The sequence below is a fragment of the Pholis gunnellus genome (genome assembly GCF_910591455.1).
Source record: "Pholis gunnellus genome assembly, chromosome: 6".
Classification (NCBI taxonomy): domain Eukaryota; kingdom Metazoa; phylum Chordata; class Actinopteri; order Perciformes; family Pholidae; genus Pholis; species Pholis gunnellus.
The window spans coordinates 24,693,708-24,721,003 of NC_136532.1; the positions used below are offsets into that span (position 1 = coordinate 24,693,708).

Here is a 27,296-nt window from a genome sequence, read left to right on the forward strand (position 1 = left end):
GTGCTCCTGGCCAGTTGGTGACAGGCCCTTTGTCTCTCATCCCCGCCGACGCCACCAGCAGGTCGGCTCATGGCTCCTCTAGCGCCGCTCAGCTATTTGCCAAAATAGTGCAGCCAAAGCAGACATCAAGAGCTGCACAAAGGGCCTGTTTCAGGACAGCAGTGTGTGTGTGTGTGCGTGTGTGTGTGTGTGAGAGAAGGCATGTAAGGGAAGGGTGAACGACACAAGAAGCACAGGAATGTTGCAGCAGTGGCCAAACCCTCGTCAGATGAAGCTACATTTAGAGTTGGTTGATTAAAGCTGCGTTAAAATCCTGGTATAAGAACAAGTGGCTGAGTGACTCGTGTCTTACCCTAAATATAAAGAAAACAATACCAAAAAGACATACTAATACTAATATACAAAAACTACATTTGTATCCGCAGATCAGTGTTAACGGACAAACCGTCAAAAACATTGATGAGGTTAAATATTTAGGGAGGATTTTGGATCCAATTTGACTTTTGAAAGTCAAATCTCTCAACTTTTGAGAGATTTGAATTTAGTTGTGCAGCCTTTTTGTACAAAGACAAAATAAAGTAACCTTGTAAAGAAAAGCAACAAAAACATGTTTGTATGCTGTGATTTTTCTGCATCTTCATTGCTGATCCCAGGCCAGTAAGACCGTCCTCAAACCGACCATAAAGGGTTTTTTGATCATTAAATCGATGTAACATTTGGTCCTAAAAACAACCTCTTAAGTCTCATTCTGTCTTCAGAAGCCCGATCGATATTCAGGATATCACACAAAGCTACTTCTCCGACATTGAGGATCCTGTAGTAGCTCCGCTCTGAGAAAGTGGGCAGAACCACAATCTGCTTTTTCATTTCATTTCATCCAGCGCTGGATTTAAAACCTGCACACACTCTCATTCTCTGTCCCATGATGCAAAAACATCGATATTGAGCCACCAGTGACGTCGATATTAATTTAACCGGGATTCAGGTTTTTGATTGGGATGGATTGTAATTGTACAGTTGTACTGAATGAATGTGCTCTCGTCTATCTGCTGAGATGTGCTTGTAGACTGTAGTCTGTCTAGTTGTTGGTGTGATGGAGATGACGTCATGGTGTTGCATGTAAATGAATGGCTTCCTGCTCGGGGACTGCAGATGGAAATCAGCTAAAAGCTAAATCTGGAATAAATCGTTTCTGCTCTTTTGAAGATGAGTGAAGTGTTCTTTAATTTAAATAATAGTAGTAATAATATTAACACTTTAAAAACACAAGACAGTGAAGTAATAAATCAGTGACAGCTCTCTGAGGAGGTAAACAGCATGACAGTACGCTGCTGGTTAATTGTTAAGTGCTTCATTATCAAGATGACAAAACAAAAGATTTTCCAGGACATTCGGGAAAAGTACGTTGACACAGTAAAGTGTTGTTGTGTCAGTAGAAAGGTAGCGAGGAGTCACCTCCTGAGGAGCGAGCGTCCTCTGTCTCTGGCCTCTTTTGTTTGCGGTGAATATAAAACGTGTCCGTCTGTGTCCTTCTCAGAGTGTCATCCCTCCTGCCGGCACTGCACTGGTTCATCTGCAGACAACTGTACAGCCTGTCTCTCCCCGTCCTGCCTGCACGAGGGCCGCTGTGTCCCCACCAGCCCACAAGGCTTCTTCATCCAGAGCAACCTGTGCGAAGGTGAGAGCACACACACACACACACACATTCTTAGTCTTTACTTGAGCACACACAATGCATCCTCTTGTTCCTGACAAATCCGTAACCTTAAAACTCTCATACAGCCCTTTGAAGAAGTGAGGACTGGATGAAATGTCCTCACTTCATGAAGATGTCCTCCGTTTAAGGTCAGAAGCTGGTCCTCACAAAGATAGCAGTGCAAGAGAGGCGAAAGAGTAAAAGTAGCAGTAACACAGTGTAGAAATACTCACAAGTAAAGGTCTGCATTAAAGATTACTGTGAGGAGCTTTTAACTGGTCCTGAACCAGTCTCGGTTTAGTCCTGATCCTCTATCAGACCTCCATCAGTAAAGAGACCATCAGAGAGAAGATGGTCTGTTTCTATAGAGCTATTCTTAAAGCTCATCATCGGAGCCACCGGGTCGGATTCTGGTGAAATCAGATGATGTCATGCAGGTTCACCAGAACCTCCTTCAGCTCAGACTCCAGCAGAGACCGGTCCACCGTGGACAGACCCAGATCCTCCAGCAGAGACCGGTCCACCGTGGACAGACCCAGATCCTCCAGCAGAGACCAGTCCACCATGAACAGACCCAGATCCTCCAGCAGAGACCTGGTCCACCGTGGACAGACCCAGATCCTCCAGCAGAGACCGGTCCACCGTGGACAGACCCAGATCACTGTTGTCATTGTTATTAACGGTGCCTCTAAACCAGTGAGACAATGATCAAGATAATTGTTCCTCCAGATTAAGACCATTGTTCATGGACTTGTATTTCCTTTAGCGGTTTACAGAGGCTGTAAAACTTTGCAATTGTTGTCTCACCTTCTTTGACCCACATACAGTTGTTTTCACAGTGTAATCAAGAAAACACGTACGAAACGTTCTTCCCTCTTTGACGGGTGCACTTCACCTCTGAGACGCTTTGCTGGATGGGAAGAAATAGCCTCTGAGCATTACTAGGACGTCTAATGCAGGCAGAAATAATGAGGAAAAAGTTCTGATTAATGGTGAGCATTTAAAACGAAGGCAGGATTTATAGGACAACAGTGTTATCACCCATAACAAAAGTCACATTTTTCTTCGTAAGGACAGGGAAATTTAATAACAGAAATAAACCACGTTTTAATTGAAAATAGGCGATACTGTAAATGATCCTTATTATAAGAGAAGAGCTTCTTCAGAAGCTGTTTAAAGGTTTGTTTCGGCTTCCTGGTGTTTTTGGGTCCAGACTTGAGCTTTTAATTTAGTCAGGGTAATAAAAAAAGCATTGATATTACACATTTATTAATTTGGCCCAGAGCCACAGAGGTAAATGTTAAAAACTCTGCTTGTGTTCGATGTATTTTCGGGGGAAAGTCAGCGGTGAAAGCTTTTTACAGCTTGGTGCTGAAGTGGGATCAGTGAAGGTGAATTTTATCAAGTACAATTTCTAGAAATGACTGTTGTAGTAGTTGTGTTTGAAGCACCTTTTGACCAGATTAACAGCACAGCAAGTAGAAGGAAGCATCGAGGTCAGATCTGATGCCGACCGACATCAGAAACTCTCCACTAGCGGAGCCGGGGATCAAACCGCCGATCCTCTGATTGAAGGACGACCCTGCTCTCCACTTATCCACAGTCTATCAGGACGGACAGACGTGTGACAGATGTCATGTGTACAGAATGAACAACATAACAGAGTTCCAACGTATTCAATGCACATGAGATAAATGATTCCTATAAGGAGAGTAGTGAGCAGAATAACGACGAATTAGGACGACTAAACTGGTAAAGTCGTCAGTCCTTGGCGTAGCCGTTAAAGGACGTGTCCTGATCAAAGATAACTCTGAGATTCTTTACGGTGCTGCTGGACGCCAGGGCAATGGTGTCCGAGGTGTTCTGGGCCTAGTAGAATAACTTCAGTCTGGACTGAGTTTAACATCAGGAAGCTGCAGGTCATCAGGTCATCAGGTCATCCAGGCTTTTATGTCCTTAAGACATGCTGGAAGTTTAGCGAGCTGGTTGGTTTCGTCTGGTTTGACCTATAGATATAATTATGTATCGTCTGCATAACAAAGAAAGTTTATGGAGTGTTTTCTGATAATATTGCCTAAAGGAAACATATATAAGGTTAATAAAATGCACAGAACCTTGTGGAACTCCATGGAGGATTCATCGTGCACTTAACAAACTGGCTGATCTGATAAATAGGACTTAAACCGGCTTAGTGCGGCTCAGCTTAGTGCGGCTCCTTTAATTCCAATCAAATGTTCTAGTCTCGGTAATATAGTTGGATTAGGTTATTGGTGAAATACTGCATCATGTGGAGTAAAAAGTACAATATTTCCCTCTAAAATGTCGGGGAGTAGATGGTAGTATAACATGGAAATACTCTAGTAAACTGCTATTATTGTATTTAAGTACAATACGTGAGTAAATGTACTTAGTTACATTTCTTCACTGACAAAAGCTCCCACAGCATGTTAACCACTGAACAGAGCCCCCCCCCCCCCCCCTCTTTGAGCCACCTTGTTAATGAGAATCCATTTGCTCTTATCTCCCGTTCATTACATCGGCTCGGTTTGAAGCGAGACGACCCCTCCCAGCTCCCGTCTACCCGCATACAGAGTTTTTATAGTTTATCTTGAGAAAAACAGAAACCTGTTGTCATTGAATCCCTTCATACATTATCTTTATTCCAAACTTTGGCTGAGTAATTGAAATGGCAGACGGATAGTCTAGCAAAGCAAGGAAGAACGATGGGCTCAGACTCCGTCTCCCTCTGGGGGTTTCACGTTAAACGGGGCCCGGTTGCTTAGTCGGCCTGAACTCCTTCACTGCTGATTGGCTCATTAGAAAGCTTCCCCAGATACCCTGAAGAACTATTGTATTCCTGTCTTCAAGAGAGTAAACTTTTACTACAAAGTTTAGATGCTGGTGACTTCTTCATGCTTTGCAATACGACACAGTGCGTAGTTAAAGCTCCGTCGATCAATACTTTTATAATGGCTCAGATGACTGTGAGTAATGTGAAAGGTTGCTGCTCGTAATAACAAAGCCACAAATAATTATCGTCAACTCTGCGGCTCTACGGAGCTGTTTAGCCTCTTTCCTGGAGACTAGCCGGTGAAGGAAGAGGAGCCGAACGCGTCTCCTACACAATTACGTTCTCACACAACGTCACTGCATCGATTTACACTTCGACACAAACGCGTTTTCTCCCAGGTTACAGTCGCAGCTTTACAGACATGAATAACTTTGTAAATCAAAACAAAACAACTTAATTAGTTCTTCATTTTCAGGCAACAAAACAACTTGATTAGGTATAGAAAAGAAGAATGGTTCGGCTTTAAATAAGTATGTTGGTTAGTGTTAAAGTGACGACAAGGAACTTTGATTTTATGTTGATTTTGGCGGTCCCTGTGGACTAAAGTGGTAGTGTTTTAGAGCACCAGCACCACGGTGGACCGGTCTCTGCTGGAGGATCTGGGTCTGTCCACGGTGGACCGGTCTCTGCTGAGCTGAAGGAGGTTCTGGTGAACCTGCATGATTTCATCTGGTTTCACCAGAATCCGACCCGGTGGCTCCGATGACGAGCTTTAAGAATAACTCTATAGAAACAGACCATCTTCTCTCTGATGGTCTCTTTACTGATGGAGGTCTGATAGAGGATCAGGACTACACTGAGACTGGTTCTGATAGAGGATCAGGACTAGACTGAGACTGGTTCAGAACCAGATAAAAGTTTCTTACAGTAACTTTAAAATCAGTGAATGCTGACTGTTGGTTTCACACAGGACACAAACAGAGGCTCCCCTGGGTGAAAGTCCTGTGTTTGTTTGACCCAACCACGTTATGTTGTGACTTTTGCCCGATTTTAAACCCTTTTCTCCCATACCCCCCACACCCCCCCCACCCCCATTTTGTCCCTGTCCTCCCTTCGTCTTCCACCTCCCAGCATGCCACCCGTCCTGCCAGACCTGCTCCGGTCCCTCCCAGGCCGACTGCACCTCCTGCCCCCTGCTGGCCTCCCTACAGAACGGCTACTGCAGGACGAGCTGCCAGGAGGGGCTTTTCCTCGACGCCGTCACTGGAGAGTGTCTCAGTAAGTCAGCCTGTGTGTGTGTGTGTGTGTGTGTGTGTGTGTGTGTGTGTGTGTGTGTGTCTGTGCCATTTGCGCCGAGCTTTCGTCAAAAAGCTGCCATGAGTGCTTGTATTTATATCCTGAGTGGCCCCCGGTGGGAATTGAACCACCGACTCTTGGAGGGTCAGTACCTCGCTCTGCCCGCTGAGCTTTCCATGATCACGCACACAGAGACACATAACCAGTCTGTAGCGCCAATAACCTGCATCTTTCATGAGAGAGGAAGCCGGCCGTCTTTGTGCAATAGATGCTCTTTGATTGATATCTGTCCCCTGAAAGCTCTGCAGTCGGGTTCTTGTGAACCGTCGGGTTCTGGAAGGATCTGCAGGGCTGCAAGCTGAAGGAGAAGTCTTTACTTTGGGTTTGCTGAAAATATGTTTATAGTTATTATAGTCGCCGATCAACTGGCCAAGATTTGTTTACATACAAAGGGTCCCATATGTAATTAAGAAATCATTATTTCTGGCAGAGCAGCATTTAAAAAATGAGTATTTTTGGAATTCACTACAAAGACAACAAAGAAAACCCACAGAAATCAGAGCAGATGGAAGATTTGAACTGCAATGCTTTTCACCAGCTACAATAATTAGAATCATAGCATTATAGTTGACCAATCAGCCGCCTGCAAATGAATTATAAGAGTAACGAAAAGCCCTTTTTATTTTCTCATGGACGTCAGCAGGTGAGTGACGGTCGGAGCACTTGGATGTTTGTGGAGAACATGGCGTCTGTTTTAGAACTTGTCTGGATCTGTGATTGGAAAAAAACATTTTTTTTGATAAAGGTTCAAACTCTTTAAGGAGAGAAGTTCACCGTGACTTCCACAGTGCATTTCAATAACACATCATTGAGTCTTATATTCTATTTTGTGCACCATTGAGCTGAAGCTAAAGATTCATTTCTTCTCTTTTTTTACGTAAACCTCATAGTCCCGTTACTGTTCCTGGAGAATCGTGTGTTTCTATGTTTAACAGACAACTATGCCATGTGTCTTTAACTACAAAACAACAAACTGGAGGAAGAGTTTCTTTCCATAAACGTATCTTCACCTTTTTATATAAATATATATGAAAGAAACTCATCTAACATCCACGGCGATGAAGACGAGCTTTCTGTAGATCTCTGCCAGGAAACAGGAGATACTTCACGCCTCCTCGCTCCGCTTCATCTTCCTCATCAGGCACTAATATGTCTTTGACAAACAGACAGAAAGTAAATAGAACATTTGATATCTCAGTGTTTGTGCGTAGAGGTAGCTCTGGCTGTCCTCCCTCTCTGCCGGGTAATGAAATGAGATTCTACCTCTCTGGACCGCTGGCTGTAGATTAAAAACAGGCGTGTTTACACCATGGGGGGGGTAAACACAGTGACTTTTAATTACAGTTTTTGATGACACACACTGTTTGGAGATGTGAAGCTGCAACCAGATTTTAGCTCACAGACACACACAGACCGGCAGCCTCTCACACACACACACACACACACACACCTACACATTCACACAAGCAGTTAGTTTGAAAACTCACACGCAACCTTAATCTCAAATGGGTCAAGCTCAGCCGAACTCTGGTTAATAAAAGATGCCTTCAGGCACTTCGGGGCCACAGAAATACTGAGGTCATCATTTCTGCATGACACACACACTCGCACACACACACACACACACACACACACACACACACACACCTACACATTCACATTTAACACTAAGCCCTTTCTCGAACACTGATTTTCTAGACTCAGACACATTTTTTATCTCCTTTATTTTCTTATTCTAGTTTTCTCCTTTCTTTCTTTCTTTCTTTCTGTCTCACACTTTCTTTCTCATCTACACACACCTTCTCTCTCTCTCTCTCTCTCTCTCTCTCTGTCTCTCTCTCTCTCTCTCTCTCTCTCTCTCTCTGTCTCTCTCTCTCTCTCTCTCTCTCTCTCTCTCTCTCTCTCTCTCTCTCTCTCTGTCTCTCTGTCTCTCTCTCTCTCTCTCTCTCTCTCTCTCTCACTCACACACACACATTTATATACTGTACACACTAAGCTCTCTCTCGAATCCAAATTTAGTTACACACAGATTTACACATAGACACATATTTTATCCCAAACCCACTCTATCTCTCTCTCACACACACACACACACACACACACACACACACACACACACACACACACACACACACACACACACACACCCTTGGATTACACCTTCTCTGTTACATAACCTCTTAAGGCGATGAGGCTTCCACTCTCAATCACGAGTTCACGTACGAGAGCATCAGAGGCAGATGTCTCACTATTGTCTGTCTCACTCTCATCCCGTCCGTCTCGTCCCCCTCGTCCCCCTCGTCCCCCTCCTCTTATTCGATTCCCTTTCGATAGCGGCGGCGGCGGCGCCCTCGTCGCTCATACTTTATCACAAATTCCACAAGCGCTTGTCTTTTAAAAACACTGTTATCTGAACCCTTAAACTGTTCGGAGCCATCGCACTCGGTCCGGAACCGCTGCTCATTTGTGATTTATGCTCTTTGCAGAACGGCCCACATCTATGGGAGACTGGAACAGAGATGGCAGTAATGAAAAGGCATTTGTTGTTGGACCAGTAAGAAACCCAGTAATTGCTTCTTTCCTGTGTAAACACCAGTGGGTCGGCTCCGCTAGCTTTCTTTCCATGTTCATGTGTCATTATCCTCGATGTTGACTGAGCCTGGCTGCAATATTATGACAGCAGTCCCAGGTGAATGATGGGAAATATTGACGTGTCTGAGACAGGGCGCAACCTCCGGCTCTGAAAAGTGAAGCCAATACTGAAACCTGCATCGACGTCCAGCAGGGGGCGACTCCTCTGGTTGTATAGAAGTCTATGAGAAAATGACTCTTCTTCTCTCTTGATTCATTACCTCTGCAGCTAGCCGCTTTGCAGACAGTCAATCCTGCTTTACTCACCTGTTTATTGACACAGATTATGAATAATTCATCAACATGAACCGACATTTTCAGATCTCTGACTTTCTTGTTAAAATGAATGGTTGTATATCTTTAGAGAGTACCACATTGACAGCGTCTCTTATTAGTCTTGTATTGGGATGTGATTGAACACCTGATCCCCGGCTGTTTGTTTGGTTTTAGGTTTGACGTGTTTGTTCGTTGTCTTGTTGACTTTCTACCGTTTCAGACTGGAAGCCTGAGATGTGAGTCTCACATCGAGGAGTGACATCAGCTGCAGAGACACAGTTTAGCCCTCTCACCCTCCCTCCTGTCTCTCCTCTCGTTTCCTTACATCCATCTCGTCTGATCTGAAGAGAAACGAGCCGATCGCACGGAAACGTTGAGCTCTGACCGTCCGAGAGAGAGAGAGAGAGAGAGAGAGAGAGAGAGAGAGAGAGAGAGAGAGAGAGGCTCACAACTCTACACCAGTTTATTTATTCTTGCTTCATAATCACTATACAGCATACGAAGCTTAAAATAGACCCGCACGCTGGATAACAAGAACACATCACCATAGAAACAGGAAAGAAAAGGATCATTATTTTTTTTCCTGTCAATAAAGAGTGAAAACCCTCCGAGGAAACACGTTTAAGAGACGACGTTTCCTTCAGCGACAGCAGCCGTCGGCGTCTCTTTCAACGCATTCGTAACGTGTTCATGCTGAAACTCGACTAAACCACCGGTCGTAGTAACCTTTGTACCTTTGAGCGTTCCCACTTCAACATGTTTCTGTTCCACTTTGCAACCTCTGTATTAGATATGATGTGCTTCTTATTAGATGTGCAGCCAGTGTTATATGAGCCGAGGCGTTTCATGTTTACAGTGAAGGACGTTTATGCAGAGACCTCATGGAAAAAGAAAAGGAATACAATATGTGGAGCTGTACTGTAAACTAAACAAAGAATATATCTAGATTGATATTTTAGGAGTGAAACAAAACCATATATCATGAGTTTAACCCTTAGAGAGCCAGATCTCTAGGGGGGGGGCAGGGGGTCAGTGTAGAAGCTGGGAACGACTCATGTGAGATGTAGCTCGCCGTCTGTGACGTGGTTCTTGTCGTGAATCAGTAATAAAGTGTAAAAGAGCTTTAGAACATTATGATCGACGTATATGATGAACATTCACATCATCTATTGTGTCTTAAACGTTGTTACAGCAACTTTGGGGTTGACGCCATTTGACACACAGATTTGGTACTAATTTAAAAAATAAAATACAATTGTATAACTCGTGAATTGACAATGATGATCAAGAATCCCTTAAAAAGACCACATTAGGAACACATCGAGGAACTCCATATAGAAACCCATGCTGTGATTTGATGAGATTTCTTCCAAAGAAACACATTCTTTTGTCAAAACGAGGGCGAGCGCTTTGTTCCGTAAACCCACTTATTGTCAGCGTACCTAAGGAACGTCAAACATCCTCTGAAAGCCTTCCGTCTCTAGTTTGTGGTTGTTAAGTTTCACGAGGCCGTGATCATCCTAAAGGTCACAGCAGCACATTTACAGTGAAGTCAGGCTTCCTCTCGGGAGGGACTGACATCATCACACATGAGTTCAACCGGGCGAACTAGAGTCTCCGCATTCCAGTCAAATATTCAAATACACCATTTTTAGAATGTGAATATCTGTAAAGAGGAAGCTCGAGGGTACCATAGAAGTCATTTTCAGTTCCACCCCTTTCCAGACAAGCTACTAACATCTGCACGCTGGCTTTTGAACCCACCAGCGCCTCTGAAGGATGGTAATCAGCCGAGATGTGCAGGAGATGGGAGCAGGAAATACTTTTGTGTAGAAAGACGCGTGTCATCTTTGAAAAGGAGGACACACGTTCGCTCCCCTTTTACATTTAGTCGCAGCTCAATGTGTGGCTTTTCTAATATTCCCCACGTGACGTGAACACTTTGTCGTCGTCGTCGTCGTCGTGTGCTTCCTCCCGTTATATGTGCGGTACAAACGTCCAAATAGAACATGTTTGTTCTGCATCCGGTCCACGTTATTGTCGGTCTTTTTGTGTTGAGTGACAGAGTGGAGCTGCCTTCCTTATCCTAAATCTGACATTATAACAGCTTTGTTATAAAGGAGCCAGCAGTGATTCAGAGCTGAGCGTGAAGAGAAAAGTAGGGCTGCTTTAATAGCTTGCGTGCGTGAATCCTTCCTTTGTTGGGGCAGCATGTCTAGACAGGGTGACGTCGGCGTCAGAGGACCACACAGCGTCTCTTCTTACGCCTGTAACTTCAAATAAAGACCATGTCCCACTTTAGCTCCTCTCGCTTTCTCAACTTCTGCTGCACTCACACTCGCAGACTCACGTCTTTTTCTCTTATTTTTCGATAAGGAAGCGACTAATTGAGAGACATTGTGGGTCTTTATTTTCCTGCGTGACTCTCGTTAAAAGGGATTCTGCTCAATATATTTCGGATGCAGGGGGATAAAAATGTAGAAGAAGCGCGAGGTATTGGATAATGTCTGGAATAAATCCGGCCCACAGGAGAATACCATCATCCAGTCTGCGTGCCGTGCATTTATATCTCCACAATACCTTTTTTATGCGCTTCAAAAAATTGGTAACTGCGTCATAAAGGGGGACTCCGAGGACCCGGATCAATACCATTTTCAGTTTTATATTCATTTTTAGTCTGCACAGTCAATAAGCCCCCGACGCCTGAGTTATCTGGTCTCCAGCGTGGAGCCGGATTACCTGCAGGAGGAACGCTGAGACGTGTTTTGTTGTAATGTGATATAAAAGCTGTGGCTGGGACAGGAGAGGAGAGGAGGCTCTTCTTCTTCTTCTTCTTCTTCTTTCAGTCTGTTGTTGTTGGAGACTCACCTGGTTCAGGAGGATCTGCTGCTCTGGAGTCAGTCGGAGTTAAATGTAGGGCCACTCAGAAATATTCACACAAGCAGAAGGATGACGAGACATCCAAATGTAAACAGTTTACAGTCCAGCGGATGTAAATCTCATCGACTCGTTCTCACAGAGACGTCCCTCACTTATATATCTTCAACTGGAACGAGCGAAACCAAAAGGAAATAGAAATGTGTGGAGCCAAACAAGCCGAGCTTACTGCTGGTTCAGATGTTGGTTTTTAAGACTTGAGACAGAAGGTAAACGGGGTTTTGTCCTCTTTTCAAACACTTCTAAAGATTCTGCATATTGTTTCATGAAACAATGGAGAGAAGCTCTCTGAAGAAAGTACAGCGTATGAATACGTTTATCTGACCAAGCCATGGAAACAGGGAGTTAAATATAACATGCAAAGATGTCAAACACGACTCCTACTCCTTCAGTTCATGTCAGATAAGAGCAGAAGCTTTCTCTCTTCTCTGCTCTGTTTCTTATTCATCCCTCCATCACTTGGTTACAGATTCAGGTCGCTCCAAGTGCAGCTTTTGCTTTTTTTTCTTTTATTTAATGACTTTTGCTTCTTAATACATTTAAAAATCTTATTTTTTCCTCATTTGTCTTTGAAGCAAGTCTAAACTCTTTATAAATTCCACCTCGACCACTTATTCTTACGTTGTAAATCCACTGAATCACCTTCACATCACCTGTCGCATCTTCGCACTAAAACCAGACCTTCTTCTGTCAGGCGGTTTGATATCCGTCTGCTTTAACCTCGTGCTCGCTCTTCTCATCAAGAGAAGTGTGAACCTTCTCCTCCTCCTTCTACGTGATCGGCCTCTTTATCTGAGTTTCCCCTCAGCCGGCCCGGCTTCACGCCTCCTCCCCCGCAGAGCCCCGTTGTTCTGCTGGTTCCTCCGTAGATAGAGATCTCTGTGCCGGCCAGACGGCATCAGATAAAACACAGCCAGGTGTTCTTCATTGTTCTGCAGCTGTGCAGATGTATACGGGTGTGTGTGTGTGTGTGGGTGTGTGTGTGTGTGTGTGTGTGGGGGGGGGGGGTTGTTATCTAAAAGATGGAGGGAGATCTGAGAGTTTGAGAGTTGATAGATTTCTTTTCTGATTTCATTTCTCACAGAGGAATCATCGCTGAGGTTTAATTAGTGAACTTGCCACCCGATCCCAGCACTTCTAGATGAGACGTCCTCATTATAATTTCCTCTTTTTATGAATGTTTCTGTTGCGTAATTGTTCTTCTCTTGTTGTTTCTGTGCGTCGTTCAAGAAGAACCCCGCAGGCGAGGCATTTTAAAAGTAAACAGATCTCAGAAGAAGTAAATATAGATCAAAAGGTTTGTTCTTCAAAGATTCATCCGCTCTCTGGCCTCGCTCCGTCGCTTTGTGTATCCTGTCAAACGGCGACGATGATGATGATGAAGAGCAAGACTTGAACTGAAGAAACATTAGTGTGGAGTGGAAAAATGATGAATGGACTGTTTTTATTTTAACTTGAGCAAAAACAACAGAGATTGAGACCTGTGTGACTGCGATGTTTGTCTGTGTGATGACGAAAATACAAGCCTTCATTTCCTGTGTGTGTGTGTGTGTGTGTGTGTGTGTCCTCCCTGCAGAGTGCAGCCCTGACTGTCAGCGCTGCGCGGCCGACCTGCAGACGGCCGTCGGCAGCGTCTGCCTGTGGTGCAGCGCGGCGAGGACCTGGCTGCTGGGCGACCACTGCGTCTCCGACTGTCCCCGGGGACACTACGGCTGGCACGGAGCCTGCATCGGTAAGGGCCTTCACCTCCTCCTCCTCCTCGCTTTCACACAGCACACACGGGGTCAGAGGTCAGGCAGGAGCTGTTCCACCTGTGAGGAATATCCCCACCGCCACTTTTAATGTTTTATTCATCCGTCAAAGATCTCTAAAATTGGGGTCATCGTGTTGACCTGCGAGGAGTTTTCTTCTTAAATATAAAGAAATGCTGAATTTAAAGCCAGTGTTGAAAGAAAAAATAGCTCAGAGGTTTATTATTTTTATTTTGCGGTGGAATGAATTCTCAGGTCAAATCTCCTCGGGCTGTAGAATTACATCAGAAAAGTACTCGGAGACACACTCCCTGATACTCCTATAATACCCAGAATAACTCCAAACCCACACATTTCCTCCCCGCTCACTCCTCACGCTCTGGGCAGACATTTGGGGGATTTGGAGGCGTTTCTCTGAGGAAACCTGTATTATTGATTTAACAGTTACTCTGCTCTAAAAGTGATGGTTCTAAAGTAATGTTTTGTATAATGTAGCCATCATCACCCTCATTAGGATCCTTAGTCTTCATTATTTTATTATAACATCATCATCCTCGTCATTATCGACCGCTTTACAGCCGACGCCGTAAATAAATGTGCGACGAGTTATCGAGCTTTAAACATTGAATTAAAACAGTTAACAGCATCAGAATGTCGGCTTGTTTCATGTTCGGTTGTCAGAGTCGATATTCCAACAACAGACTCAAGTTCTATCAGAACAGGTGTTTCAGTTTAACCAGTGACCGTGTTAACTGGTGACTCTCAGCCGAATGCGTCCGCGGTTGATCGTCACGTAAATGTTTGTTTACGATAATAAACACAGATATTTAAAACTAGAAGTCTTTTACGAGGACACCTACATGTTCTATGTGTGTGTTCAACAGCTGACGTCACCAGTTAACACGGTCACTGGTGAAACCCGAAACACCGGTGGCGTCTTTGGCTTCAAGCTGTTAACCGTGTTGACTACCACTGGACTGTGTCCTAAACCTGAACCAAGTGAAACCTCTGAGTGTCTTCATGTGTCTGACGTTCTGTTCATGAACTCAGAGAACAGAGTTGATCATCTCGTGACTTGTAGCTGCTAATGTCTCTCTGGTGGAACGTTACACAGATGCATGTTTATATCTGGACTCTGAATACTGGACCACTAGCTGATGTCTTCTACTAATCCCCCTGACCATCATCATCCTCATCGATGTCACCTTCATCCATCAGTCTGCTTATCATCATTATCATCCTCACCCTCTTCATCACCTTCAGCCTCTTTCCTACGCTGCTCACTTACTGCACGATTATCCCAGTCATCATTGATATGTCCCTCTTCATCCTCTTCCTCCTCCTCCACCTCCTCATCCTCCTCTTCTTCCTCCTCCTCCTCATCATCACAATCATGTGGAAGCCGCTGCCTCCACACTTGAGCTGCACACAGATTTAAATGTGTGAACAGGAAGCTTCAGGCTGTAAGACTAAAAACCTCTGGGGTCTCATTTAGCTGAGCCCGACACACACACACACACACACACACACACACACACACACAGACACACACACACACACACACACACACATATATAAGACACAAAGCCAGAGAGATGGAAATAGCATTTCTAGGTACAGGTAACATCTCACTCCTGCTGCTGTAGATTTGGGTCAGAGGATGAATTTCTCCACATCAGAGGGAGATTTCATGTTTCCATCTTTTTATTTTGGTGGTGATGATTATTATTCAAGGCTGGATATGAGCAGTGTGTGTGTGTGTGTGTGTGTGTGTGTGTGTGTGTGTGTGTGTGTGTGTGAGCAGCAGAGCAATCTGAGAATGATTAGACCCTTGATAGTGATTAGTGAGACTTATGAATATGTATATATATATATTTTTTCTTATCAAGGACTTCATATTTCAGCAGCTTTTAGTCATTCGACTTCTCTGCAAGTTTCAGGTTTGTCACAGTGAGACTTCAGCTGCAGCACAGATTCTATACTGCACGTATCTGATGTTTCTCTTGTGTTGTACAACAAAGCTGCATTATTCTAACGTGTACCTCCGTCATACATGCTCAGCAGTAAGTGTTGATAACGCCGCGTTATTCTATTTCATCTCACATTTGTCTTTGTTGTAGTGCTTTATTGCATTGTATGTGCTGTTTCCATGACCTCATTTCTCAACATGGAATCTTTTAAAGGGGACATACCATGAGAAACAATGCACACATTGTGCTCACACATCTGGGTATCTGGAGTCCCTGTCAACCCACAATGTCACACTTCCTATGTCACATGTTGACTCATGGTCTCAATCTCTAGTTTCAAGTCTTCTTCAATACAGCATGATGTTCATTTAGTAAATGATGGTCCATTTAGAGTCAAACAGACCATAAAGCAGGGGATGCTTTAGGGGCGGGGCTATACAGTGATTGACAGGTATACGGCGTCTCTACGTCACTCCTCCTCAGTCCAGATATGGTCACTTCCTGTTCACTGGTTGCGAAAAAAACAACATGGCGACAGAAAAACCGCCGAACTCGAGGTTTCAAAACATCAGTCCACAAACCAATGAGAGACGTCGCGATTACGTCCAGCTCTTATGAACAGTCTGTGGTTGGTACCGGTGTATTCAGACGGACAGCATGAGTTACATGTTTATTGAACATCAAAGCATGTAAACGTGTTCCAGTAGAAACCTTAAACATGTTTCATCTCATGTTAATGAACTGAAATGACCTTTTTTTAATTCAACCCAGGATGCCATCCGTCATGTGAGGCCTGCAGTGGCTCGGGGCCTCACGCCTGTACTTCCTGCCCCGCCGGCAGCCTCCTGCTGCCCTCGGGTCTCTGCCGTCCCAAATGTGCCCCCGGATACTACGACAACGGCCACAGGGTCTGTCAGGGTAAGTGAGGGGTCGGGGGGGGGGGGGGGGGGGGGGGGGGGGGGGAGACTGCTGTACGTGCGATCCAGAAGCTCCGAGATAACATCCGAGACCCCTAATGATTTACAGGGCCTGGACAAAATAATAAGAACACTAGAGAGTACAGCCGTTGTAGTCAATGCCAGGTCATCTCTGAGGTGTTGATTCATCATTTTCATAGTGAATATTAAAATGTATACGTGTGTCCTGTTCATCCGTACGTACGTTTTGCAGTGTTCGTGACTGACGCACCTGCAGCTGAAGCAGAAACTCTCCTTTAAGTCACCTTGATAACACTGAATACAGTGACTGTAAAGCACTGACACACACTCTGCTCACACACACTCCGCTCACACACACTCCGCTCACACAGACACACTCTGCTCACACACACTCCGCTCACACACACTCAGCAAGGCTCCTCCCTCCTCTGAAGATACATAAACACAGTGGTAGACAGTCATTGGGTACATGTCTCACAGTTGTTTTTAATCAAGAAGGAGCAGCTAGTTGAAGAGAATATTTGGAAAATATTCACAAAAGACCCAACTTGACTTATTAACATGCACACAGAATGGATTATCTTTTGCTTTTGTACATGTGATATGTTGAGTGTTATATGCTGTTAACCAGCAGGTAAACAAACAAAGTCTAATCCAGTGATTCCACACATTCTTGTTGGATGTAATAATAATAATAATAATCGTGTAGCTGCAGCCTGAAGAGCAGGTGGATCATTTCTAAACTCAAGTCAGAAATCATGACAACAGACGTGATAACACCACATGGTTCAGTCCGATGCTCGTAGCTCACCTAAACCTCCGCGTCGACCCTCTTCTGTCTCCGGCAGCGTGCGACGGACAGTGCCTGACGTGCGACATGCCCGGGGTCTGTACGTCCTGCCGCGACCCGGCCAAGGTGCTGCTGTTCGGAGAATGCCAGTACGACAGCTGCGCCCACCAGTACTACCTCAACACCACGACCCGGGCCTGCAGAGGTACACACACACACACACACTTCATGGTACATGGGGGGTGAGGGGGAAACGCTGGATTAATAATGAGGATATCTAGTGTGCCCTTTATGATATTCATAAATTACTCTCCATCCATATTGCATGTGAGCTACATTGGGTTTATGGGCTCCATTGATCAAGTGATGAACTGTGAGACCAGATATGCAAAATCCTAAACAATGTGTGTGCGTTTGAGCTCAGCATTAAATCTCCCAGCGTTGCGGGGAAGTTGATGAATGAGCCTCAGAGGACCCGGTGTGAATAACTTGTTCCTCTTATTTGTCTCCTTCTGCGTGCAGCGGCTCTTGTTTAATTAGCCGCTAACCAGCCCAGACTTAAAACCCGTCACTCCGTTTTATCGACAACTCACAAATAAGAAAATATCTTTCTTCTTATCTCAAAGAGGGCGGACTGTTGTGAATGCGGACCGTGTTGTCACACCGGCTTAACACAGATATCCACTTCAATTCACAGAAAGCGTAATGAGACGTTTCTCAGGTGCCCCCAGACCCCCCACGTCTAACACGGGATTATAAACTCAAGATAACCTCTAGAGGCGAGGTGCACAGAGTGATTTCCTGTTAGCGGCGCCTCTCAGCATCGACAGGTCGGGTTTTAGCCGTCCGGCCCGCGGCGACGCTGCGTTCATCCCCTCGAGCTGCAGCAGCTACCGGGTTAATCCTGAACCCGGGATGAACCCACAGCGCTACGAAGCAGCACTCTCTGAAAACTAAAACCTTCCCACAGGGGGAACGTTCCCTGAGAGAAGCTTTTCTACCCAACAACCTACATTCGTTTTGGGGTTTATCACTGATCTTTCTCGAGGGAGGAACCCCCTAATTTACCTCTCGGCTCCTGTTGGATCCTCAAAAAGAATAAAGAAGCCTCTGTGGAAGCCTCCACTTCTTTTATTCATCGCAGTAGAGTCGTAGCTTTTCTACTCTCCTCACTGTCGTGTGAGAAAAGTCAAATAAAAGATGTGTTATAACTTCTCATGTAGGATTTAATAAAATATGTAAAAAGAACAAAAATGAGAATGCTATATATTATTATATGTAACTGTTTGTGTAGTTTTCTTTTCCACACCATCTGACTCAGAATAAACACTGCAGAGTTCACAAATAGAGCAATAATTAGTTGACTTAGTGTTAAACTTAAACGTTTATTCTGCATTATATGAAATATAATATATTATAAAAGCCCCCTGGTGTCCTCTGTTGTGGCTGAGCGTGGCGTGATCTCTTCTTTGTTAAACCTTTTCTATCTTTTAATACAAACCTAGCAGCTCACACAACACACAGTTTAATTTGTCCTAATTGTGTTTAATTCCCTCGTCAATATTAACGAAGCACAAACACAACAGATGTGAAGGTGCAGAGAGAAAAACACACAAACGGGTTCATAGAAATAATGAAATCTGTTTCTTTCTTCTGTTCTCACCTTCTAATCCCAACGTCCCTGTACACACACACACACACACCACCTCCTCTTCCTCCTCCTCTTCCTCTTCCTCCTCTTCCTCCTCCTCCTCCAGAGTGTGACTGGAGCTGTAACGCCTGTAGAGGCCCTCTGCGGACGGACTGCCTGCAGTGCATGGAGGGCCACGTGTTGCAGGACGGAGTGTGCACCCAGGGGTGCTCCGCCGGGTCCTATCAGGACGGAGACAAATGCCTCGGTCAGTCCTCACGGACCACATCACACACAGAAGAAGGAGGAATATTTCTCCTTCTTTTCTCTATTATCTTTGTGCATTAGTGACCACTTGAAGTTTCTTTTTTAATCATCTATTTCTTATTAAAACCGTGAATCATTCCTTGAGAGACCCCTTTAAGATCTGAATTTGGAGTTTCTCTGAATCTGAATGTGGTTGGTTTGCTCCGGTCACATTCTATTTAATAACACAATAGCGATGAATTTAACACACGCAAATATTCTGATAAATGTCAAATCAAACACAACCCACATGAAAACTATGAATGAAGCAAATGTGCACTTCTTTATGACTTTATGAAGCCACAGCTTTGGTTTGTGTTTAATGCTGTGTGTGTGTGTGTGTGTGTGTGTGTGTGTGTGTGTGTGTGTGTGTGTGTGTGTGTGTGTGTGTGTGTGTGTGTGTGTGCGTCGGCCAGGCTGTGACGATCACTGTGTGGAGTGTCGGGGTCCGGCTCAGTGCCAGCAGTGCCAGCCCCCCTACGCCGCCCTGCAGGGTCAGTGTGTGCTGGAATGTGGCAGAAACCACTTCCTGGACGCCTCGTCTCAAATCTGCAAACGTAAGACTTTTGTTGAATGCAATCTATTTTATAAATCTCCCACATTTAAAATAAAATGTATTTAATGAGTCCAAGACTTGATTTAAAACAGGGTGTCTTTGTCTTCTTCTTCTTCTTCTCCAGCTTGCTCCTCCGACTGCGTGCTGTGTGACGGCGTCGGACGCTGCAGCGCCTGTCGAGTCCAGACCTACCTCATGGAGGGTTACTGCACCCCCGACTGTGGACACGGATTCTACGCCGACCAGAAGACCAGAACCTGCCACGGTAACGACATCATGTCTTCATGTATCATTGTCCCAACGCACAAAATGACCGCAATCACCACGAGAGGGTGGATCAGGTTAGTGTTATAGCTAATATTTGGTAAAAAGCTGCAGTACTTTGAAAAGGAAATTACATAAACACTCAACTTCTTCTTCTAATTTCTGCCAAACTCTGTTGTTTCTTGAACCAATTTTAATGAGACATTTATGCAGTTTTTAATGCAACTTTAACAACACCTTGTGTAAATACAACGAGTCATTTACATTTACAAACACAACAGGGGGACTGAAGGTTGTGATGAAGTCGAGATAAAAGAGTTAATTAGATGTCTTGTTAAGCTAACAGCGTTTATACATTTTTACATGTGTGTGTATTCAAGTGTAAAAGAAAGTCTCTCTCCACTTCCTGTTCCCTCGAGCTCTCGCCCCGTTGATGATCCAGCGTTGAACACGGTCGACTGTCCTCCACACACACCCCGTTAAATAAGCCTCCAATATGCAGCATCAAGATGTTTAATGATGTGAGATGCTCTGTCGGATTATCAGTTGGCTCCGAGCTCTTCATGGTGACAGCTTACACGCAGTAGGCTGTTTCATTTTAATAAATAATTATTCAACAGTGCTTGCTTTTATCTCTATAAAACACAAAGGCAAATTCCTTCTACGCAAAAACCCCATTTGTCAGTTAACCTGATTTAGATATGGAATAAATGTTGTTGTTTTTTTATGCAAATGAAGCAGCATAGATCAACGAGTCGACCAGAAAACGTCACATAAGAAACTACATCCACATGGCTGGTTGCTAGGCGACAGGCCGGCGAGCCGACAGCCATGGTGCTCTGTGAGGTGAAGTCGTTTTAAACGTTAATGTCGCTCCAAAGCTGCGGCTCGTGTAATGAAATACAGGAAATATGTCTGATTCATTTAACAGCAACGTTTATGTTGCTGATGCACAATTTATCTGGAACAAGTGAACTCGAGAAACAACGACGGTTACGAGAAACGTAGCCGTCGTAAACTTTTGTTTTCTGTAATAATCCAGAATCCAATGGAAGAATCCCATTTCGCTTCTTTGCGAAGTTAACTTTCTGATCCCAGTCAGTGATGATGTCATAAAATATGACGTCATACATTCAAAGCTTCATTTGTAAACTTCAATAGAAGCTTTGAATGTAAAATAATCACATTCAGCACAGCGCTGCTCATGAATTTACTGTTAATCTCACATAAAAGGCAGCGTCTGAGAGCTGTTGTGCATATTTGGTAACTTTCCCGGTCTGTGACAAGACCAGGGAGAGGATGAACATAAAGTAAAGGAACAGAACGGACGTATATAAGTCATTGATAACATTTCTTGGTGTTCATGGCATCAACTTTGATATTTCTAAGGTATAGTCGCCGGTAAAGCTCCTAGCTTACTTATCAGACCAGGCGGCAACCTCTGGTGTCTTAAAGCTGCATTCTCTCTAATGTCCACCAGGGGGCGACTCCTCTGGTTGTATAGAAGTCTATGAGAAAATGACTACTTCTCTCTTGATTTATTACCTCAGTAAACATTGTAAACATGAGTTTATGGTCTCAATCTCTAGCTTCAAGTCTTCTTCAATACAGCATGATGTTCATTTAGTAAATGATGGTCCATTTAGAGTCAAACAGACCATAAAGCAGGGGATGCTTTAGGGCGGGGCTACACAGTGATTGACAGGTCTCTACCAGAGACGTATACAGCGTCTCTACGTCACTCCTCCTCAGTCCAGATATGGTCACTTCCTGTTCACCGGTTGCAAAAAGTCTAGATGGCGTCGACCGTAATCCAAGACGGCCACGGCGAAATCGCAAAACTCGAGGTTTCATAACATCAGTTAAAAACTCCACAACAAGCTGACAGACTTATATATAATAATTTTGAGCAGACATGTCGTAGCCGACAGTGACCTCGTTGCAGATACAGAGCTACACTGACTCCCATTGTCTCCACTCACTCCTGAGGCTACAAAAGATTTAGATTCAGAGAGATTGATTCATTGTTGAAATAAGAATAAATCATAAATGAGCTTCAGACTTGCTCTTGCAGGTCAGAGATAATTTATAAGACAAAAATGTAAGTTATTGAATAGTGACAGAAGTGTTTTTCATCTCTGCTCAGACTGCCGGCATTAACGGCCCATTAGGAGTTCCCTGTTACCACAATACTAATTACTTCTCCTGAATAGCACTGAGAAGAGCATTGTCTGCAGAGGCAGGTCATTAGAGGAGTCTTGTGCTTTTTATTTTTGGGGCTTTCGTGTTCAAACAGCGCTCGTTAACCTGCAGGCGGAGAGACGGCGAGTGGTCGTGAGGTGATTCATGAAATGTGACAGAGCATAATTGTAATAGAGAAATATATTATCACGAGTCCCTTTGTGATAAATGCTTTCTTCTTGTGGAATAATGAACATTTGTCTCAGCCTTTAGGCTTCAGCTAATCCATTAGTTAATCCAGTGAAATAGCCTGGAACCACATTACTTTTTGTTGTTGTTTCTTTTCTCTCTTTTTTTTGGCTTTTTAATTTTTTGCCAGCCGAGAAGAAAGAAAAGTTGAGAAACTTTCGACCTTTTAAATTATAGACTTATTCTCATTTGTGAGTTTAATTGCGTGGCCGAAAGTTTTGAGGATTGGGAGTGCCTGTTGGCGTCGTTAGAGGAGACATAACAAGATTACAAACGTGGCCTCTTAAAAGAGCTGATCTTTAAAAAAGTTCCCCAACAAAGTCACTTCCAATTAAAGCCAACTTTTAAAATGCCACGCCAAGACCCAGACGCCTCGCTCGTATTTCACCAGCCGTCTCTGCCACACACACACACACACACACACACACACACACGCACACACACACACACACACACACACACGCACACAGACAAACACAGACAGGCACACACACACACACACACGCACGCACGCACGCACACACACACACACACACACACACAGACAAACACAGACAAGCACACACACACACACACACACAGACAAACACAGACAAGCACACACACACACACACACCTTTTCCGTTTTAATTTTATAACCTCGTCTCATCCCTACACCCACTCAGTCTGATCTAGCTGCAATTTTAATTGGATAAATGTAAGGCTATTAAAATGCATTATAATGTATTAATTTGGTTTATTGGAGGCTGTATGTTGTTTCACTCTATTATTATTATTACAAATTAATTAATTTATGAAACCTGTCAATTTTCTTTTTCTTTAGTTTTATGAGACAAATTTACAGCTTTTATTTCCAGTGATGATTTCTTATCTTATTGTTTTAATCACATAGTCAAAGATAATTGGACAATTAGATTAAGAGAGTTAATTACAGCGAAACGTTCTAACCTGTCAATTAATATTTCTCCTCTTTCTTTCATGTGTCGTTGTGATAACATCTCTGACGGTGTATTTGCTTTAATCTTGTTTCTGACTTTGCGAGACACACGGGGATCATCACAGTGTGATGTTTTGTTTGTGGTTCACCTGGAAGATCAAAACCTTTTTCAAGTTCCCTTTGAACGATCGCTCTTGAGATAGTTCATGTTCTTCTCCTCCACAGTGAACACCCAGCCCCCGGCCCTCCGGGTCAACGGCTCCCTGCTGGTCCCCATCGGTGGCTTCGCCCCGCTGGCTCTCGCCCTGCTGCAGGCGACGGACCCCGACAGTCCGTCCGAGCGGCTGATCTTCCAGCTCGTCCGGGGCCCCGCGAACGGCCGGCTGGTCCTGTTCAGAGGGGAGGGAGGAGGAGGAGGAGGAGAGGAGGGAGGGAAGGCCGGCCGAGACCTGACCGGGGACGACACCTTCACCTGGGCGGAGCTGAGATCCGGCCGCGTCCGGTTCAGACACCAAAAAGACAAAGCCAGGTCAGTGGATCTGATGTGTGCAGGGAGGTGGAGAACATCAGGAAGAAAAAGCTCTCAAAGACTCAACATGAGCTTGTGTTGATGATGACGTTACGTGTTAAATTATGATTTTTAAATGTTAAATTATTATAAACTGGAAAGATATGCCGGGAAATGAAAGCACAAAACAAAGTGTTTTAACGTTTCAGTCCACCATGAGCCTGCAGAACAGCTTCAGTACTCTCATTTCCTCATTTGCTGTTTTGATGATGGTGGTAGAGAATGTCACTTTATAATGCCCTCAATCTAAATGGTTCAACGAGCATCAGCCAACCGTCTTTTACGACCTTCCTCCTGACCGTAATTGAAGAGGAGGTGGGTGGATTTTCCAGTGAACGGGTTCCTTGACGTAGGTTTTAAAAGAGATAGAAATTAATTTAGATCGACAGCAGTTTCCAGCGGCGGTGAGTCGCACTGGGCTCCCCTGATTTGCATAAATATATTTTGGTGTTGAAGATCTTTCGGTCAATCGTGCGTTCAGTGTGCGAGAGTCGCCCGATCTGATTTGACCGGTACAAAAACCATCTGCAGTTCAATACGTCTCACTGCCACAGAGCAAGTGAAGGCTTTAAACGGGGCCCATTCATCTTCATAGTGCTCCATAACAGTCATCCTGGTAATGATCTACAAATAAATTGGGATAATAAAAATAACACACCTTCGTGCTGAGGGAGTCATAAGCACATAGAGACGTTTTAATTGATCTAAGGTTGTTCATGGAACCGTGTCAACTGTTTCCAATGCATCCGTCTCCTTCACCGCAGAGTCATGAGTCACTGCGGCTCCTCTGATGTGCGTATATCAGCGCCGAGGTTTCCGTGGTTATTTCGCAAAACAGCCCGGTGCTCGTTGTGCAGAGTTTAACCAGCGGATCTGGCTCGCGTACTAGTGGCTCACCAGAAAGCAACATCACTCCAATTAGAGATGAAACGGTACCCGACGCCTTCAGGTAGCCGTCAGGGATGAATCTCTGTCCTGCCTCGCTGGCATTGATGCTATAATAGCAATAAAGTCAGCTGTGAAAACAATTTGTATACCACCCACGTATTCATGAGTCAACGTTGACTTATTTGAACTTTCTTAAAAGAAAAATGTACGTTAAGAGTTACATAACATACGTACTTAATTCAACCCAAACCACAATCTTTTCAACAAAGTAGTTTTGTTGCCTAAACACAGCTGCAACAATCCTCGTATGAGATCGACAAACCAGGTGCAGGCGAGAAAAACAACCTCCGTGTTCCTCATGAAAAATGAACAGAGAGCTGATGCAACACTGCAAATCCCTCAAAAGCTAAAGAGAGAGAGAGACAAAAGACAGAAAGTACACACTTGTGGTGAAGCAAGAGAGGGAGATTACGTATGCGGACAGAAGGAGAGAAGTGAAACTGACTCTGCATTTGGTAATTTTGTGACGTAATTGTGTGAAATTCGTGAAAGCGTTTGACAGTACACCAGAGGTTAACCTGTGACGGCTGTCTCATGAATGGGTCGAACGCTGGCTGATCGTCCTTCAGTAGACTCGTGTCTCACTCACGTCACTCAGAAACTCCGTCGGGATGATTTTACATCATTTTCATACTCGTCAAACCTTCCAGTGAGCCCTCGCTCCCTGTATGGAAGAAAGTACACTCATTATGTATTTATTCATGTTTTCCTTTCATTAGTCTCCTGTCTGTAAAGCAATACAAAGATGTTCTGTCCAGTTAACACCCAACACTTTAACATGTATCTGGTATTGACTAGTGTGACTCACGCCATGTCTCCGTCCGCTCCGTCCTCGAGCATCCTGACATCTCATCTTTCCCTGCTATTCTTATTGGCCCATCTGCCTCCTGCTGTCTTTTTTTAAATTCATGCAGCTTCCTGGTTGGAAAGTTCATTTCCATTAACCCATACGCGTCCCGGAGATGCATTACATTTACGCTTCCCTCGTTTAATGTGGAAGAATTTGCATTTGTTCTGCCTGTTATTCTGCCGTATATGACAGTGTGATTAGCCGGTGTGAGTTTCAGTGCCATAGATCAAAGAGGCCGCTAATGTGCAAAGAAAGAATTCATGCCGCCTCTTTAGTGCTTCAGCCTGGAGACAGTTTTCCTCACTACAGCTGTTCTGCTTTGGCTTTTTCCTGCAACAAATCTGTGTGATTTTGAGTTTGGGCCCCGATGTCCGTACAGCCAATCGGAATCGACATGTTGAACAGATAATTCAGTCCTGACTCAGCTGGTCCGGCCTCGAACGGAGGCGAGCCAGTGAATTAGCAAAATGTGGTCCACTGCCCAGTTCTGAGCCATTAGATTAATGGAGACAATAAAGCGTAAAGCCCCAAATAGGATTTAATCTGCATATTATAGCCATATTTGTCAAATGATGTGGAGTGGGGGATAATGGCTGCAGACACAGAGCCACAAAGAAATGCTCTCAGGTTTGATTCCCTTTAGAGTCCAGCAGAGGAAAACATGTTGTGTCCAAATGTCCTCTGTTCACACACTACAAGTCACTACAGAAAGGCTTTAGGGCCAGATTTTTATTATAGTGCATTTTGAGATTAAGGTTGAAATGTCAAGAATAAGGTTAAACTGTCGGTATTAGTGTCAGACAATTATTCTTTTGCTTTTATCTTTAAAAAAACAACAACATATGATGTCTTGTTTTATTTGGCATTGTTAAGATGAAGTCAAAATGTTTGTAATAAAGAGAAAAAGGTGAAGTTGAAATGTTGAGAATAAAGCAATTGAGAAGAGGTTGCATTTCAAGAATTTTGACTTTATTCTCGTAAAAGCCTGATTTTCCCCTCGTGTCCGGCCCTGACGCTCGTAGGAAAGTCGCTGCGGGTAAAAGAGAAGCAGAATATATAGTCGGTAGCTGTGGTCGGCTGCTTAAGATGAGCTCAATTCTTTTCACTTGTCAAAAGAAGGTATTTTCAATCTTTACTGCCTCAGCAGAACATGTCAAGTGTCAAGTCACAAACTGAGTCGGGTGTCTTAAGTGGCATCCTTTACTATTGAGAAGTATTTAAACACATATAGGCACACGGCACACAGATCAAAAGCTGCTCCATTTTTGTCTCAAGGCTGCATTAAAAAAGAAATCCCTCTTTCATCTTATATGAATGCAGCAAATACACCGGTCACATAAATTACCTGTGCATAAAAAGAGATTCAGGGACACGGTGTCAGAAATATGTTACTTTAATAAGCTGTCCAGTATTTCTTTAATGGCCCAGAATGATTCTAACCATAACAAATGCTATAAAGCTGTGACCAGTCTCACCTTTGTTGCAAGAAATTGTAATTCAAAAAGACTTTTATCTTCGTTGAAAGGCGCTGTGAGAATGTGCTCTGTGAAGGATGGATTTTAAAGAAGAACATGGTGACAAATGACACCAGCAACACCACGAGCCTCAAGAACAGCTTCAGTGCTCCGTGCCATACATTCTCCAAGTCGCTGGATGAGAGAATGAACACAA

General features: G+C 44.1%; 1 protein-coding gene across 1 annotated transcript in view; it reads left to right on the forward strand.

The window, feature by feature from the left end:
- fras1 (Fraser extracellular matrix complex subunit 1) overlaps positions 1–27,296 on the forward strand; it is a gene marked incomplete at its 5' end in the record, with an annotated part of 223,400 nt that overhangs the window by 127,814 nt on the left and 68,290 nt on the right. Inside the window, 9 exons of the mRNA XM_079160822.1 lie at positions 1,538–1,678; positions 5,619–5,765; positions 13,264–13,419; positions 16,180–16,326; positions 17,195–17,341; positions 18,894–19,034; positions 19,489–19,629; positions 19,753–19,893; positions 23,485–23,788. Of these exons, the coding sequence (XP_079016948.1) occupies positions 1,538–1,678; positions 5,619–5,765; positions 13,264–13,419; positions 16,180–16,326; positions 17,195–17,341; positions 18,894–19,034; positions 19,489–19,629; positions 19,753–19,893; positions 23,485–23,788 (1,465 nt within the window). The remainder of the gene's footprint in view (positions 1–1,537; positions 1,679–5,618; positions 5,766–13,263; positions 13,420–16,179; positions 16,327–17,194; positions 17,342–18,893; positions 19,035–19,488; positions 19,630–19,752; positions 19,894–23,484; positions 23,789–27,296) is intronic.